At 40.8% G+C, this 16,269-nt stretch overlaps 1 protein-coding gene across 3 annotated transcripts in view; it reads left to right on the forward strand.

Annotated features, from left to right (window-relative positions):
- The window catches only part of sbk1.S (SH3 domain binding kinase 1 S homeolog), a 92,140-nt gene extending 76,408 nt beyond the window's left edge, over positions 1-15,732 (forward strand). For all 3 annotated transcript variants that reach the window (XM_018239247.2, XM_041578920.1, XM_018239246.2), the window contains exons 2-4: positions 6,582-6,784; positions 8,621-8,823; positions 9,333-15,732. In XM_018239247.2, coding sequence (XP_018094736.1) covers positions 6,589-6,784; positions 8,621-8,823; positions 9,333-10,112 — 1,179 coding nt within the window. In that variant the 5' untranslated portion in view covers positions 6,582-6,588 and the 3' untranslated portion in view covers positions 10,113-15,732. The remainder of the gene's footprint in view (positions 1-6,581; positions 6,785-8,620; positions 8,824-9,332) is intronic.
- The last annotated feature ends 537 nt before the right edge of the window (positions 15,733-16,269 follow it).

Here is a 16,269-nt window from a genome sequence, read left to right on the forward strand (position 1 = left end):
CACGGTGCCAAGTTTGGGAGCTCTAGCTTTATTACTGTGAGAATTACAGCTGTTTACATTTTCTCATTGAAGTCAATAGGGAAAATCTGATTGGTTGTTTGCGGCTCCGCTCACTTTTTTGGGTCCCCAAAATAGGACAGAAAAGTCACAACACCCCATTCCCGAATAAGCTGAACGGTTTGACACCTCATTCATGGGTCTGCGACAAACTAATTATTCGATAAATTCCCCATTATAAGTCAATGGGGCAAATTTGGGGACCTCTCCTGCCCCGGGGGTAAAACTTATACCCTCGTGTGGGGTATCATCTGACACAGGTCGCAAACCTCTTCAAATGTGGTAAATTTAACGTTTCTACAAGATTCCCTCTCTGCGCTAGAATCCGTCAAAAGTTGGCCTCAATGTTAATCTATGGGACTTTTCGGGGTGGTTAATTGCCCCCGCAAGGGGCAATTAACCACCCACCCCTTAGAAAAGTCATACCACCCCATTCCCGATTAAGCCGCACGATTTGACACCTCATTCATGGGTCTAGGACAAACGGTGCGGGACTAGTTACGCGCCAAACTTTCATACGGAAGAAGAATAAAAATAAGTTTGCAAGATAACAGTAGTGATGCTTTGCTTCGCAAGCACCACTAATAATTAGTGCCAGTACTATAATATTATGTTATATTTATTTTACAGAGTTATATTTAACTCTCTCTCTCTTTCTGTGAACCAGGGCTCTGCCCAGAGTCTGCTACTTCCGCAGGGATGTGCTTCTATGTAACAAGGGCTATTGTGCACTCTGCCTGCAACTTCCACAGGGATGTATCACAGTTTACGTGCTAATTTTCTGCTTTTTTCCGCTGTTATACTTGAGGCTGAGAAGCATACACTTGCTTATGAGGCACCGGCAAAAGGGTGGTTATCACTGTTTTCTGTGTGGAGTCGTATGGCATAGTTGTGGATAGAGTCACCTCTTCATAAACCTTACTTTTTGGTTGGTAACCCAGACACTATTTGGGGGAACTATTTGGGGCCCACTGTGCCATATCAAGCTGTATTTGGGTGCAGAAATGATATCTAGTGGTTGTTTAGGTAATCTTCTATATAGATCCATTTATTCAAAGTGTGCAACTTTACTTACAACCGCACTTTTCTTTTATTATATATATGTATTTCATACATCCCAACATTTTGAAAATAAAAAGAGGGACAACATTTTTGTGACCACCCCCTAATTACCATGTTAATTTTACAAAATTTGGCAGGTTATGAACGCTTGAAAATATTTCTGTGGTTTTTTTCAGTTATTACAGTTTTGCTAATGAATGTGAATTGTCCTTTAAGCTGTGAGTCTAACTTTTCCCAAGGGACCTGTTATCTAAATTGTTACAATTACTTATTTGCTTATCTTGAAATTGTTACAAAAGTATCTTATCTGCTGCTATGGCTGTTCTGGACTCTCTGCCAAAAGCCAAATAAGTTAGAAACTTTGTTTCTTTTTCTGGCTGTTCAGTGCAGAAAAAGTTGGGACTTTTCAGTACAAACGCGGGACTACGGGTTGAGCTGTCAAAAGCGGGACTGTCCCGCTGAAAACAGTTGGGAGGTATTTACTGTATATAGTTCAGTACTGGTCTCCTCCTTTACACACCATATATACTGTATATATATATATATATATATATATATATATATATATATATATATATATATATATATATATATATATATATATATATATATATATATATATATGTGTGTGAAGGTGGAGACCTGTTTAGAACCATGAGGCTGCAGACAATAAGGGCAGTTTGCATTATATTCCATCTCCCACTGTAGGGTGACACAGTGACAGTCGGAACATCACAGGCACAACAGGGACTAGCACATTAACCCTGTATTTGCCAGCGCATACTCCGACACGGTTATAGAAATCTGTACATTACCAGTGCAGTGGGGATTGATTAGGGATGCCACCTTTTCTGGAAAGAAATACCGGCCTTCCTATATCATACCTCTCAACTGTCCCATTTTTAGAGGGACAGTCCCTCTTTTGACAGCTCAACCTGCAGTCCCTCATTTGTACTGGAAAGTCCTGTTTTTCTCTGCACTGAACAGCCAGACAAAGAAACAAAGTTTCCAACTTAATTGGCTTTTGGCAGAGAGCCCAGAACAGCCACAACAGAAGATACCACCATTGTTTTTGCCCAGAATGTATCTACTCCCCTCCCCCGGGGTACATTCTTGTTCATAAATGTCACACTTGTGGCAGCTACCATTGCAGCAATGAAAGGGCAAGAAGAGACACAAGGGGGCCCTCATTTTGCTCTGTAGTCCCAGAACCTTTTTTCCTCACTATCATTCCCCTTTCACTGTGCGTGCGCCACCATTGCCCAGAAACTAAAATCTGTGCATCAAAAACCCTAGGACGTATAATTATTGCCACAATCCATTTGGGACTGCCACATGCTTCTTTAGTCTTGTTTCCTGATTCTATTCCATCTTTTACATTCTCTTCTCCTCCTCAGTCCTTCTGTTACTGCCCCCTCTTCTGCAGCTTGTCTGCTCCTGCCTCTCCCAACTCCCTGCTGCCTTCTGCTACAGATCTCTCACGGCATCACCCACAACCCAGTCTCAATCCCTGCCAGCCTCTAAACACACCATAAACACTATTAAGGGGCCTCAGTGACTAACACAGGTGATAAGTTGCAATTGTACAGTGAACCATAGCAACCAATCAGTTCTTTGCTTTCATTTTCTAACTTCTGTTAGACTGGAAAAAAAAGTGCTGATTGGTTGATACTGGTAACTATGGGAATGGTCGAAGTGCACAGGCCTCTAACATCCATGTTGGCCATTTTATATTTTGTTCAATAAAATACAGCCAGTTAAATAATTCCTTTAAGTACAGATTGATTTCTATAAAAAACCTGTACGTTGGTGGGTAGTTACATATACAGTAGAACCCCCAGTTTATGTTTTTAAGGGCACCAGGAAAAAATTATGTAAAATCCGGAAAAATGTAAAATTAGGGAAATGTGTTAAAGTAACTTTTTCTTAAGCACAGGAATCAGTTTTACTTTGAGATACTGGTTAAAAGGCCAGAACACTTCTTCCTGCTTTTCAGCTCTCTAACTCTGAGTTAGTCAGCGACTTGAAGGGGGACCACATGGGACATAACTGTTCAGTGAGTTTGTAATTGATCCTCGGCATTCAGCTCAGATTCAAAAGCAACAGTTATGACCCATGTGGCTCCCCCTCAAGTCTCTGATTGGTTACTGCCTTGTGTTAATAACAAGGGTTAAACATTGCAGGGTTAATGTTACACTATGGGGGGGGGGGGAATGTGCAAGTCTCTGTCAGTCACATACACAACCTAAAGCAATAAGTGATTGGTGCAGGACTGTATAAGGGGCAGACTCATTGGAATTCACCATTTACAGGCAGAACCATGGCAAAATATACATCTGGTTACTATTTTAATCCTCCTTATTTCACAAATAATAACATTCATAGAGGGAAAAAAAACAGTTTTTGGGAACATCAGGACAACAACATGACTTAAAATCAGGGATATACACCCATTGAAATGCATTATAAATTGGTGGGACCACAAATAAAAAATGTAAAATGCAGAAAAACTTAAAGTCAGGGTACTTAAAATTGAGGTTTTACTGTGTGTATATATATATATATATATATATATATATATATATATATATATATATAAATATATATATATATGCCATTAAATCACATGTACAGCCTATGAGGTCCTTTCTTCTATCTGCCATAAACCTCCTATTTGGACACTATTTTAATAGATGCATAAGGGCTGCATAGTTGACAAACTTAGGGTTGGCACCTGTTTTTCACCCGGAGAGCCCAGTTTTGGGGAGGGCTGTCCAGGTTGTTAGATCTGACTTTGAAGAAGCTCCATTTGATGAAGGACATTTTCCTACCCCTGATGTCAACTGCAATGGGCCTGAAGAAAGTGAACCTATAAGGCGTACTGAGAGAATCAGAAAACTACCTGTATGGACCCAGGACTTTGTGATGTGAAGAATGTATAATATTGTTTTAAAATGCATACTGGTTAATTGTTGCTGTTTATTATAGTTGTCCAAATGCTTTCCTACTATAGGGGGAATATGTGGTGTTTATACAAATCTCCTGTAGATGTCACTGTGCTCAAGACTTATACTGTGCATACTTTCTATACAGCTTGTGGTGTTAGAGTTGCTTACTGTTGTGTAATGGCTGCATGAACCTGCTAATAAAGCACTGTTATACTTTACTCATCCTTGGCTATCAAAACATAACACAGATGAAAACTGCCTGTACGGATTTCTAAATTAACCGACCTCTGGACTGTCACGCACCACACCCCTTTACATCACCCGACCCTAACATCACAAGGCCCACCCTTGCCCTGTCTTTCTGTCTAGGTGGCAACCCTAGACACACAGCACAAGGGCAGTTGCAAGAGCAACCAATCAGCAATTATTTTTGAGCAGGCTAGAAGACCTGTTGGGTTACTGATGGCAGTTTATGACTTGTGTTTGTACAGAGAAACCTCAATTTTACATCCCCTGAATCAAAGTTTTCCCTCATTTTACATGTGGGTCGTGGCATGTTCTTTCCTCTTTACTATTTGCTGCTGTTACAGCACTAAAATATACCCAGAAGGCAGTTATTTACAACCGCTAGTAGAGCTGTCAACTCCCCCGATTTTTCGGCAGGTACCAGCTTTTCTGCTCTGTAACGATTTGCAGGCAAAAATCGGGTGTGCGCATGCATTTCAGTGAAGTCAGTAGAGCGAAGTGTGCATGCGGCTTTAGAGGTTTTTGCGCATGTGCATGATGTAACTTCCAATGATGTTACATCCGGTGACGTCACAAACCCAGGAATATTTCAGCAAATCCTCCTCATGACTGACTTAAAGATGCCAGCTCTGCGCTAGCATAGCCCTGTAAATTTCCCTGCAGTGAGGGTTAAAGAGGTGGTTAAGTTAACTTTTAGTATGTTATAGAATGCCCTATTCTAAGCAACTTTTCAATTGGCCTTCGTTTTTTCTTTTTTTATAGTTTTTAAATTATTAGCTTCTTCTGATTCCAGCTTTTAAATGGGGGTCTCTGACCTCATCAAAAAACAAATGCTCTGTAAGGCTACAAATGTATTGTTATTGCTCGTTTTCATTACTTCTCTTTCTATTCAGGCCTCTCCTATTTATATCCCTGTCTCGTATTCAAATCAATGCATGGTTGCTAGGGTAATTTGGACCCAGATCATGGCGATTGTGCTTGAAACAGCACATGTCTCCTTAAATGTCCCTAGAATGCAGGGCCAGAACTAAGGATAGGCAGAGGAGGCATGTGCCTAGGGCACAAGGGTGTAGGAGTGATGGGCACATAACCTACCTACCCCTATTCCAGAGCCTTGTTCCTCCACTCCAGGTAGTCGCCAAACACTCCTGCCCACCCCCTGTGACGTCACCACTCTCATCCGCATGCAGGACCGCCATCAGAAATCGCAGGGCCCTGTACGACAAAATTTCTTGCGCCCCCTGGGCTGCGCCCACCGCAAGCCCCACCTACAGGTCCGCCCTCCCCACCACACATTAAAAAAACAAACAAAATATTGGTGGCTAGGGTTCCCACATGTTAATAAAAAGATACTGGTGGTCAGGGCCCCCCCCATTAAAAAATATTGGTGGCTAGGACCCCACATGAGAAAAAAAAATTGGTGGCCAGGGCCCCCCCACATTATAAGAAAATTGGTGGTCAGGGCCCCTTAAACGTCCATGCATACCCTCGGGGCCCTCTACAACTCTCCCCCCTGTCCCCCCCCCTGATGGCTATTATAATATTATAAAGTTTAAAAGAAAATTCAAATATGAAGTTGCCAATGCTGCTATGTGTCCTGTGGGCATTAAGCTGGATCTGCATTTACACTGTTATATACACTGGGGGTGTTGGCACTGAATTTATAATTTTATGTGTACTGGAGACATATAATGTAAATTTGGCACTGTGCACTGGGACCAATAAACAATGCATTTATATTCCTATACTATCTCTTTCTTAGAATTTCTTACCCCAAGTAAATGAAACATTTTTCATCTTTAAATATATGGGGGTATTTATCACGGTGCTGATTTCCTTTACATTCCATTTATGACTTTATAATTGAAAAATAAATTGGTTTATGGCTATGGCACAGTCGACATGAATTCTTCATTCCCACATTTACAATTTAGACTCAATTTACACCTTTATTTAAGGTCCCCAAATCCCAGACCTAATTTTATTCTTCCCTAAATTCAAATTTTTTTCACAATTCTGAACATGTTAAACCTGATCCCCTGAGAAACTGAGTACTGTATATTTTTCTCTGTGCCGATACAGCCGGACCCAGCACTGGCATCTTCATATAAATGGGGACAGGAATATTTTATCAGATGTGACATATTATTATATAACAAAAGAAATAAAATGATAGTTCTTCTGAACATGTCAAGGACTAATATAGAAGCAATTCAAACAAATTAAAACCTAGGTAACATTGCATATTCTCTTTATGTCTCCATGCAGTGTGAACATGAGTGCTGGGTCGGTGGAACAGGAACCGGCCCGGAAGCTAGGCTGTTGTGGTGTGCCCGTGATCACTGAAGACATGCAGGCCTTAGCTATCCGCAGCCTGTCTGGGAGCGAGGTGCAGAAACACTATGAGCTGATTCGGGATTTGGGAAAAGGCACATATGGAAGGGTGGAGCTGGTATCGCACAAAAGCACAGGTAAGTAGATTTGTCAATGAAATTGCTATTGAAAAACTTTAGCTATTCTCTGCATGGCTTGTTCTGACAATATGTACCACTGAAACTGTCCTCCTGCAACACAACAGTTCCCTCAAGTGTAAATTTTTGGGCTAATACCCATGCCAAAGTGCTAACATTAGCCTTACCATACAGGTGCTGATAAGCAAAGGTCAAGCTGTATTCAAGGTGCTCTACACTCTCTACAGCAGTGGTCCCCAACTTTTTTACCCGGGACCCACATCTAAATATAACATAGTTGGGGAGCAACACCGCATTATACCCTATAAGGGCTTTGGTTATTTGGTAGCCCCTATGTGGACTGACAGCATCCAGTTGGGGCTATTTGGCAGTACACTCGGTCTTTATGCCTCTAAAAATTGCCTTCAAGTCAGATTTCCTAAACTGAGCACCTGCTTTGAGGAAACCAGGAGCAACATCAAAGGGTTTGATGATCTCCAAGAAGAACAAGACTGTTGCCAGTCGCTGGGGATACCGATAAGATCTATAAATGTATATGTAGTATTTTAGTTGTCTGTGTTTGTGGCCCGAAAGGGGTACAAATGGTGGATAAATAATATTAAGTATTAGGGAATAGATTGACTTTGAAGGGCTTCTGACCCGAATGGGTGTTTAGAAGGTGAAGTCTATTCATAGCAGTTATACAAAGTGACAAGAACAAAATGATGTATATCAAAAGATATTGGGTTTTTCATGTAAAAATGTTTGAAAGAAACTCTACCCTCTTTACTATGGCTCAATCATGCCCTTTTCCAGGATGTGGCTGAGAATGCTTTGTGATAACAAACATTTGTGGTATAGCTGGCATAACAAACCAGATATTTCTAAACAAAGAAAAGAATGCAGTGCTACTATCCCAACAGGTTAGGATACTTTAGACCACAACAGTAGATCCACCTTAGTGGGCGCGTAGGCGTGGGCTGATGAGACACATCGAAATCCCGGACAAGATTGTCTCATCACCCTTGAAGTCGTTTTTCTTATGCCACAGACCCCTTAGCTCATTACAAAGCCAGTGCAAAGTGAAACATTGAGATGCTGCCTTGTTCTTACCCATAATACAGTGTTTTCTCCAGAATTCATTGCAGCTTCCAGTGATCAAAGTCGAATCTGGTGCAACTTGTGTGAGATGAGCTAGTTAGCACCTTACCTTCCCTAGCAAAATGGCAGAACCCACTGATATCAAGAATATTCTGTTGTCTGCCATGTCTTCCTATTTATTGTTTATAAAGAAATAATAACTTGGACAATAGTGGCAATATGGTGAAATGCTTAATGGGATACTAATAATGTAGGGATGATACCCTTTTTCTTAAAAAGTCTTATTTATGTGGTTCAGAGGTCCAAACACCCTTTAACACTACTGCTGGCTTTTCAAGGGCTTCCATTAGAAATAACAAGGCCCAATACTACTTAGTTATCAGGGCCCTCCCACCACGGGCCCACCTTGGCCCCCCTGGATGATGAGCCTGACAAGTAGAATGGGGTCTCAATAAAAAACTATTGCCCACCTCTAGGCACATCCATTTTGTGGTCCACAACTTGGGGCCTGACAGGTGTCACCTGGTGACCCTGGGCTTTCCTCCTTATACGCAATCAGTTATTGGTTGGAACATTGCTGATAAATGGAATCATGATTGAAGGTTTGGACAGCAGTAACGCCAAAAAAATTCATTATCATACAATAAGTACCAAAACCATAACATTACGTCTTGGGAATTACAGAATAAAGCATGTTAAAAATAAGTTATTGTTTGCAAATACTTTGTTCACCCGAGATCCAATCTTAATTTGCAGGAAACAAGATGGCCCTGAAATTCGTGAACAAGAACAAGACCAAGCTAAAAAGTTTTCTTCGCGAGTTCAGTGTGACGAGCGCGTTGTCTTGCAGCCCTTTCATCATCAGAGCATTCCATGTTCTTTTTCAGACAGAGGATTGTTACGTCTTTGCCCAAGAGTACGCCCCTGCTGGAGACCTCTTTGATATCATCCCTCCACAAGTAAGATGTGCACACATCACAAGTCTGCAAGGAGATATGATTCTCAAATGATGTGTTCTAGTTTTGGTGCAGTGAGATGACGGTGGTCTGGTGGAGTAGGGAGGGAGTGAAGCAAATGGAAGACAAAAGGCCTAATTTATGGGAACAGAGGTTAGTTAGAAGGTTGCAAAGTTGAAATAACTATAAGGGTAATTTTCCATAACCCAGGACAGAAGTGCAAGAGAACCAAGATATGATAGAGTTAGGACTTTGTGATGGTGTCAGGAAAAAGACGATGGCATACTAAAAAGATGTTGGAAAGAGAGAACTTATTGCCACAGATAAGTGACTTAGGAATAATTTGCACAGTGTAAATGGGAGAGCTATTGCATTAGGTAGTACATTATATCAATCCATTGCAGAGCTATCAACTCCCCCTTTTTTCCCTGGCCTCCCATCACAATATTGTAATCTCCCAAGGTTTTGCATTTATAACAACCTGCTTTGTCACTAATATCTCTTCTTCTCAGGTGGGTCTTCCCGAGGACATGGTGAAACGTTGTGTGCAGCAGCTGGGCCTAGCTCTAGACTTTATGCACAGCAAGAGCCTTGTTCACCGTGATATTAAACCTGAGAATGTCCTTCTGTTTGACCGTGAGTGCCGTCGGGTCAAGCTTGCTGACTTTGGCATGACTCGTAAAGTGGGTTGTCGAGTGAAGAGAGTTAGTGGCACCATCCCTTACACTGCTCCGGAAGTGTGCCAGGCTGGACGCACAGAGGGCTTCCCAGTAGAGACTAGCTTGGATGTTTGGGCTTTTGGGGTACTTATATTTTGTGTCCTCACTGGCAACTTTCCTTGGGAATCAGCATCACCAGGAGATGCCTTCTTTGAGGAATTTGTGCACTGGCAGAAAGGACGCTTGCCTGGTCTCCCCTCTCAGTGGAGAAGGTTTTCTGACAATGCTCTACGAATGTTCAAACGTCTCTTGGCTTTGGAGGCAGAAAAAAGGAGCCCAGTCAAGGAGGTCTTCTTCTATATTAAGTATGACCTGCTTTCTGAAGCCAGGCGGAGACCTTCCTACCGTTCTCGCAAGCAAACAGGCGATAAGTTACCATCAGTGCCCCAGCGCCATGATAACCCAACTCCCCTCAAGAGGACAATCCTCACAGAAGGAGGTTCCTCACCACGTGCCCCCCATTCCCTGCCTGACCCTGGCCAGGCTTCTGCTGGCAGTGGCAGGACAGATGGACGGCAGGACAAAAGCAAAGCTCAAATGCTGCTGGCCACCGCCATAGAAATATGTGTGTAGGATGTTTATTCACTTGGATTCAGCTATATTAGGAACTGATGTCATTGTCCCAATTAATGGTCAGTTCATCATCAGGACTTTTAGTAAATTTGACCTCAATTGAGCTAGACGGGTTTCAGGTTACAAGCAAAAAAATAATTATTTTTAGTTGGTGAGTAAGAGTTAGAAAAAATGAAGAAGTTGTGTCCTAGTTCATGAATAGAAGAGCCTTGGATATTTTTGATCTATATTTGGTATAACACCATTGGGAGTAGTGATTTTGTGCTATTGTTGCCGCATTCTGCCTCATTAAGAATTAGGCACCTTAAAGCCCTGTAGGCAACAGGGTAAGCCTGCAAATGTGCCAGATTACCACTGTCTAAAGTACCAAGAAGGCACAAGAGTCAGGTCGGTTGCAAGACATCCTTTATATCCTCTATGAAGCCAATTCTTGCAATATGCCAATACCCAGAAGAAAAATAGCACAGTTAGGGCTATTGCAATCCTTCTCTACTAGAACTGCCATGCCAAACCCTACAGAGAAGGCACTGGCAGTCCAAACCTTTATTAAACTTGCACTCCAGCCAGATCTTATAGTATAATAAACAAGGTGAGTCAAAGGCTACATTAGTACAATGCTCCAGGCCCAGTTTTTTTTTTACTTAACAAGGGCTTCAAATACCTTTGTAGAATACAAAAGCAACATGACTATCCCTGAGTACTTTGATTAAATGGGTACCCAGGCGTAAGGAATATCGAAACACTGAAGTGACATTCCCAGACCTTTGAACAATAATTCCTTTCACCTTCATCTATTGATCCTAGGGTTACCACCTGGCCAGTATTTTACCGGCCTGACCGGTAAAAATGATGATTGATCCCAATGTTATTATTAGGGAAAAAAGATAAATATATAGGAAGGCCAGTATTTTTTTCCAGAAAAGGTGGCAACCCTAATTGATCCCCACTCTGAGCATAACATTACTATAATATTGATGTTGCCAGTGGCTACTTATTTATAAAAGAACATCTGGCATCTTGGCTACATTTTAAAAAACTTTGAAAAAACTTGATTTTTTTTTGATTGATTTGAAATACAAAATGTTAGGGTGACACAAGTTCATCTGTTAACTTGGTGACTTAGAACTTTGACAACATGGATGTTAGACTTTTATAAATGGTTTACATGCATACATCTTACTGTAGTAATACTCTAAGGGTGGTGGTACGCGATCCGATTCGGGGTGACTAATCTCCCTGACAGATTAGAATGTAAATTGCTGGCGCGATGGCACTTGGATCGCTTCATTTTCTGAGGTCGCCCGAAGTTGCTTCAAGAGGAAACTTCTGGCGATTTCGGAAATCCGAACCAATCCGAGTGCCATGCTGCCGGCGATTTACATTCTAGCCAGCGGGAAAGCATTTTGTGGAGATTAGTCGCCCGAAGTAGAGGAGATTTGTAGCTGGGTGACAGAGCATGTGCCACCACCCTTAGGAAGACCTTACATAAGATAATCATCTACATAAAGAGTATCAAACACAACACTTGGTCAATAGACCTTTCATATAAGGGTTGACCCTCAAGAATTTTGTATGTTTATATTCAAATATACTAAGTGCAAGCACAGAAACTTGCAGTTGTAGACTTTTCGCACCAGAAATTTTATGACCATCCTGCCGGCCAAGAACACCAAGATTTTATTTCGGAAGTAGGAAGTTCATGTCTCATCTGAACTTTTTGTGTGCCGCTTCTCTTCGATCTTGCCACCCCACATTGTCTCAGTAAACAACATGGCTCAGCACAGAGCAAATTGAAACTTTAAATTTACAGGACAATAGCACCTTTATTATTACCATTTGCAGTCTATTTGCAGTCGGCACTAAAAGAGTTCAAACCAGAGCTTGATGTTCTGAGTATTGATCATCAAACAAGGTATTGAGGGCGACTGATTGTGTGCACAGAACACTCTGCTGCTGATTGGAATTTATACATATGAAAGAGGGAAGAATATTGCTTTTCCTTAGCTAAGACAGTTTTAACAGACGTTGGCTGAAAAATTTATTCTGTTTTGATTTGACTATGTTCTACCAAGGTCTCTAAAAAGACGCTGCAGCTTTGTGTTTGTATGTTATTATTTATGTATCTCCAGAGCCAAAATAACATGAAAGGAAAATAGAAACAAACTGGGGCAATCAAACATTATAGATAAGTGTTTGTTTTATCAGTACTTATTGTTCCTCTAACTTATGGATTTGTTTGTATCTGATATGGGATTTAATGGGAAAGCCATTTGCCAGGCAAGTTCTGAACCAAATGGAATGGAATGTTCTGTACACACAATGAGCAGCATTCACAACTATATATTAGTAGATATCAACAATATTGCATTATTATATCTTGACATATCTTAAGGGTCACCTTCTACAGGTGGAGTCAGGTATGGGATGGTCGGGGGGGGATATTTTAAACTGTGAGACAATAGTGCAGTAATAGGAAGGAATTGCTGATTTACAGTACAGGTATGGAATCTATTATACAGAAAGCGACGGAAAGGACATCTCCTATAGAATTCATTCTAATCAAACAACTTTTTAAAAATAATTTCCTTTCCTTTTTCTCTGTGATATTGAAACAGTAGCTTGTATTTGTTCCCAATTACGATATTATTACTCCTTATTGAAAGGAAAACCATTCTATTGGGTTTATTTAATGTTTACATGATTTTCTAGTAGACTTAAGGTATGAAGATCAAAATTATGGAAAGATCTGTTACCAGGAAAACCCAAGGTCCCGAGCATTCTGCATAACAGGCCCCATACCTGTATAACCTACAAACTCTTTGGTTAAATGAAAGCCCTAGATCCAACAGAATTCTCAGGAGTTCTAACCTTTGCTGGCAGAAAGACTGGGATAGTTGACAATGGAAGTATTTCCAATAATATCATTCCCTGCCCAACCACAAACACTGCCTATGTAGCGTACATGTAGCTAAGTGTACAGTTGTGTTTCTTTGTGTTGTTTTAGGCACTGTTTTGCCGACAGTGTTGTGTATCAGTCTGTGTACGTAGGATTTAGCTTTTCAATTTCTACCTGCTTGGGCATTCCATTATTTCAGTAGATTAATACAAATGAATCGGTCTTGCTGTTCGGGAGGCTCCTGCTATGTATGGAGAAGCCCCTGCAGGTAACAGAACCAGGATTCAAATCAATTGTAGCACTAATTACACTTCTTCAATATTGTCATCCTGGGAAAATAAGAAATTCTTAGTCTTATATTTCTTAGATTTATGGCACTAATGTATGGGAAAACCAGCAGGAACCTGACTGCATCCCCTCCACCTCCACATGTACACCTTGTACGCTCAGTGAGTTGTCCCTCTAGAAGTCCCTCTAGCAATCAAACCTTCATTAATTGCAATCCTCTAATAAGGGCTACAGCATTAATAATACAAGCAGAAGTGCCATGACATCTAACCCACAATGACGGAGCATCATAGGCATCAGATTGAATATGGCCGAACACTGGCCAAACTCACTTCATCCTCTTGACAAGAGATTGGAGCCACTTGCAGGAAGAGAAGCTGTTGAACACAAACTCAAATTAGCTGGGGAAATATGTGTTTACTATTTTATAATGAAACAGTCAGAGCACAATCTCCTCTCCTCTTTGTCTCTTCCTGGTTTTAAGGCTTCTAGACAGTCCAAAATGAGGTTTATATGTCTTTTCTTTTTCTTCGATTGAGACCCTGGACATGAAACAGGACGTGGCATAGATAACTAAAGTAGCAAATTCCCTTTCTTGCCTTAGAAGTCTTCGATGTTCACAATATTAGTGCAATAATGTAGATAAGGGTAAATGACTGAAACTTTTTAAACTTAACTGTAGGACTGAGTTCTGAGTTTAGGGCTAGATTAGAAAAGTTACCTCAGTTTAGTTGACCTAGAATAACATCTCTATATATATATTTAAAGTTGTGTTTAGTGCTAGAGAAATTAAAGAGAACATTTGTGAATTGTTTAAATGTGAATATAATGCTTTTTGTTCCATAGGCCTCTTCTGCACTTGTATCTAATGAGTTTATGTGTGCTTTATAAAGGGTATGTGCACTGGGAAGAAGCAAAGACGTCACAGAAGTAAAAGGTTGATGATATAACTGCAGAGAGCTGGTTTTAACCAATAAATGATGGGCAAGTAAAAAAAAAAAAAGAAGTCCATGAAGATGCCAATCACAGTGAGGTGATGTTCTGTATGTTCTTGCCCCCCAGCATGGAATTTTGGGTGAATAGGGAATAACTTGACGTCTACATGTCCATGTAAATTGTCCACTTGGCCATTCATTTCTATACAATTTATTATAGATAGCTTTCAATTCAGTCAAGAACAGGCTTTTTACACAATTCCCAGAAATGATTAGACCCTCAGGCTTGTAGGACGTCAAAAAGGGCATTATCATTTGGAATGTAAAAACAATCTAGCCACTCTCATTCCCATGAGCTTTGTTGATGACGTCAATCACTGCAATCGTTGGCATGTGTCATTCAATGGCAGCTTCTTCCATTAATATAAAGAAGTAAATAAATAAGAAAATGGAAAAATCTAATTTGCAGATAAGGATTGTGCTATGACGTTAACCATTCCCTTGTGTTGCTCCTCGTGGAGAATTGCTTCTTCTGATAGCAAGTAGGGAATATACAGTTTTATCTACATCCATTGTCAAGTTGTTGGACACTCTGCCAGGAATGTTCAGGCTTCTTCAGACCCAACCAGGCAACTATCCTAGAGTTTACCCCGTGGTTTGGTTTAAGGGGTTTCTTTGAAGGACAAGTACACAATGAAAAATGTTACTCAGCAATTGGGTCTAGTTTTTTTGGGAGGCCAATGAATATCTAGGGCCCTACAGAAAATCTATGTGGTATCAGTGGTAAATCAAATCAGGGTGATGTAAAAGGCAGAGCAAACACATTGGGTGCAGAAAGGTATCCGGAGTAGACTGGCGTAGCGCTTAGTGATGCAGCAAGGATACCATGCAGTGATTGGTTGATTCTATGAGCATAAAGTGTGGCCATGTTACCCATCATGCAGATCCATACATCTATAGTTGTAATTTGTCAATGACAATCTAATCTAAATCGATCCTCCAGTCACTACAAGAACATATTGGATCGGTTATGTTGCTCCAGCAAGATCACCCATGTAGCTTAACCCAAACTATAACTATGAATATTAAAGCATGCATCTATACAGGATACAACTTGTACCACTATAATGGTGCCCCTCCCCCCCTTTTTTCAATCAAATAATGAACCCGTTTAGCAGCATCCAAATCTGCCAGTGGTTTGACAGTTAAGAAGGTTATGGAACAAAACAAAGCATTGTTCTTTGTCATTTACTTGTGTATTTCTGTCTTTGTGATGACATGATATATGTGTTCTTGCACTGCAAACTAGGAAAGAATATTAGAAGAGTAAAAAAAATAAAAATTTAAAAAAAAGGTATTTTGTTCTCTCCAGCCCCTGAAAACTAAGATGCGCCGAGTCAGCAGTGCAGAGGAAAGTTTTCTATGAAGCTGTATGTATTTTAATATTGCTTTTTTTCTTTTGTTTTTCATTGTAGATTATAAATTAAAATGGAAAAGGCTACATTCATGTCTCATGATTGCTTTAAGGAAGAAATTGGACAAATAATAAGCACTTACGTGGCCATACATGGGTAGATTAAAGCTGCCGATATTGGTCCTATAGACTGATTTGGCAGCTTATCTGCCAGTGTATGGGGGTTTCCGACTGGTCTCCCCCGAGGACCGCATTGGCTAGTTGGTGCAGTCCTACGACCCGCCGGCACCCATTCTCGTCATTGTAATCCAATCGTTTGGCTCTAGGGACGAACCTTTGGATTAACTCGATATCGACCTGCTGTTGGTGGGCACATCGGGGAAAGAGCCGCAAGTTCGGTGACCTCGCCAAACGAGCGGATCTTATCGTGTATGGCCACCTCAGAGAACTTCTTATTTGCTTGTGAATTATGGGCTCATACAAAGAAGTCCATGGAACCATCTGAAATCTGAAATGCCTAGGTGGGTTCCATCCAGCAGTATATTGTTGGTGTAACTGCCTGATTCATTTAAGTGAACTGTACCACATCAAGAAGCAGGACTTGTGTCCCTTATGTTCACTCAA

This window comes from Xenopus laevis, chromosome 9_10S (genome assembly GCF_017654675.1).
Source record: "Xenopus laevis strain J_2021 chromosome 9_10S, Xenopus_laevis_v10.1, whole genome shotgun sequence".
NCBI lineage: Eukaryota > Metazoa > Chordata > Amphibia > Anura > Pipidae > Xenopus > Xenopus laevis.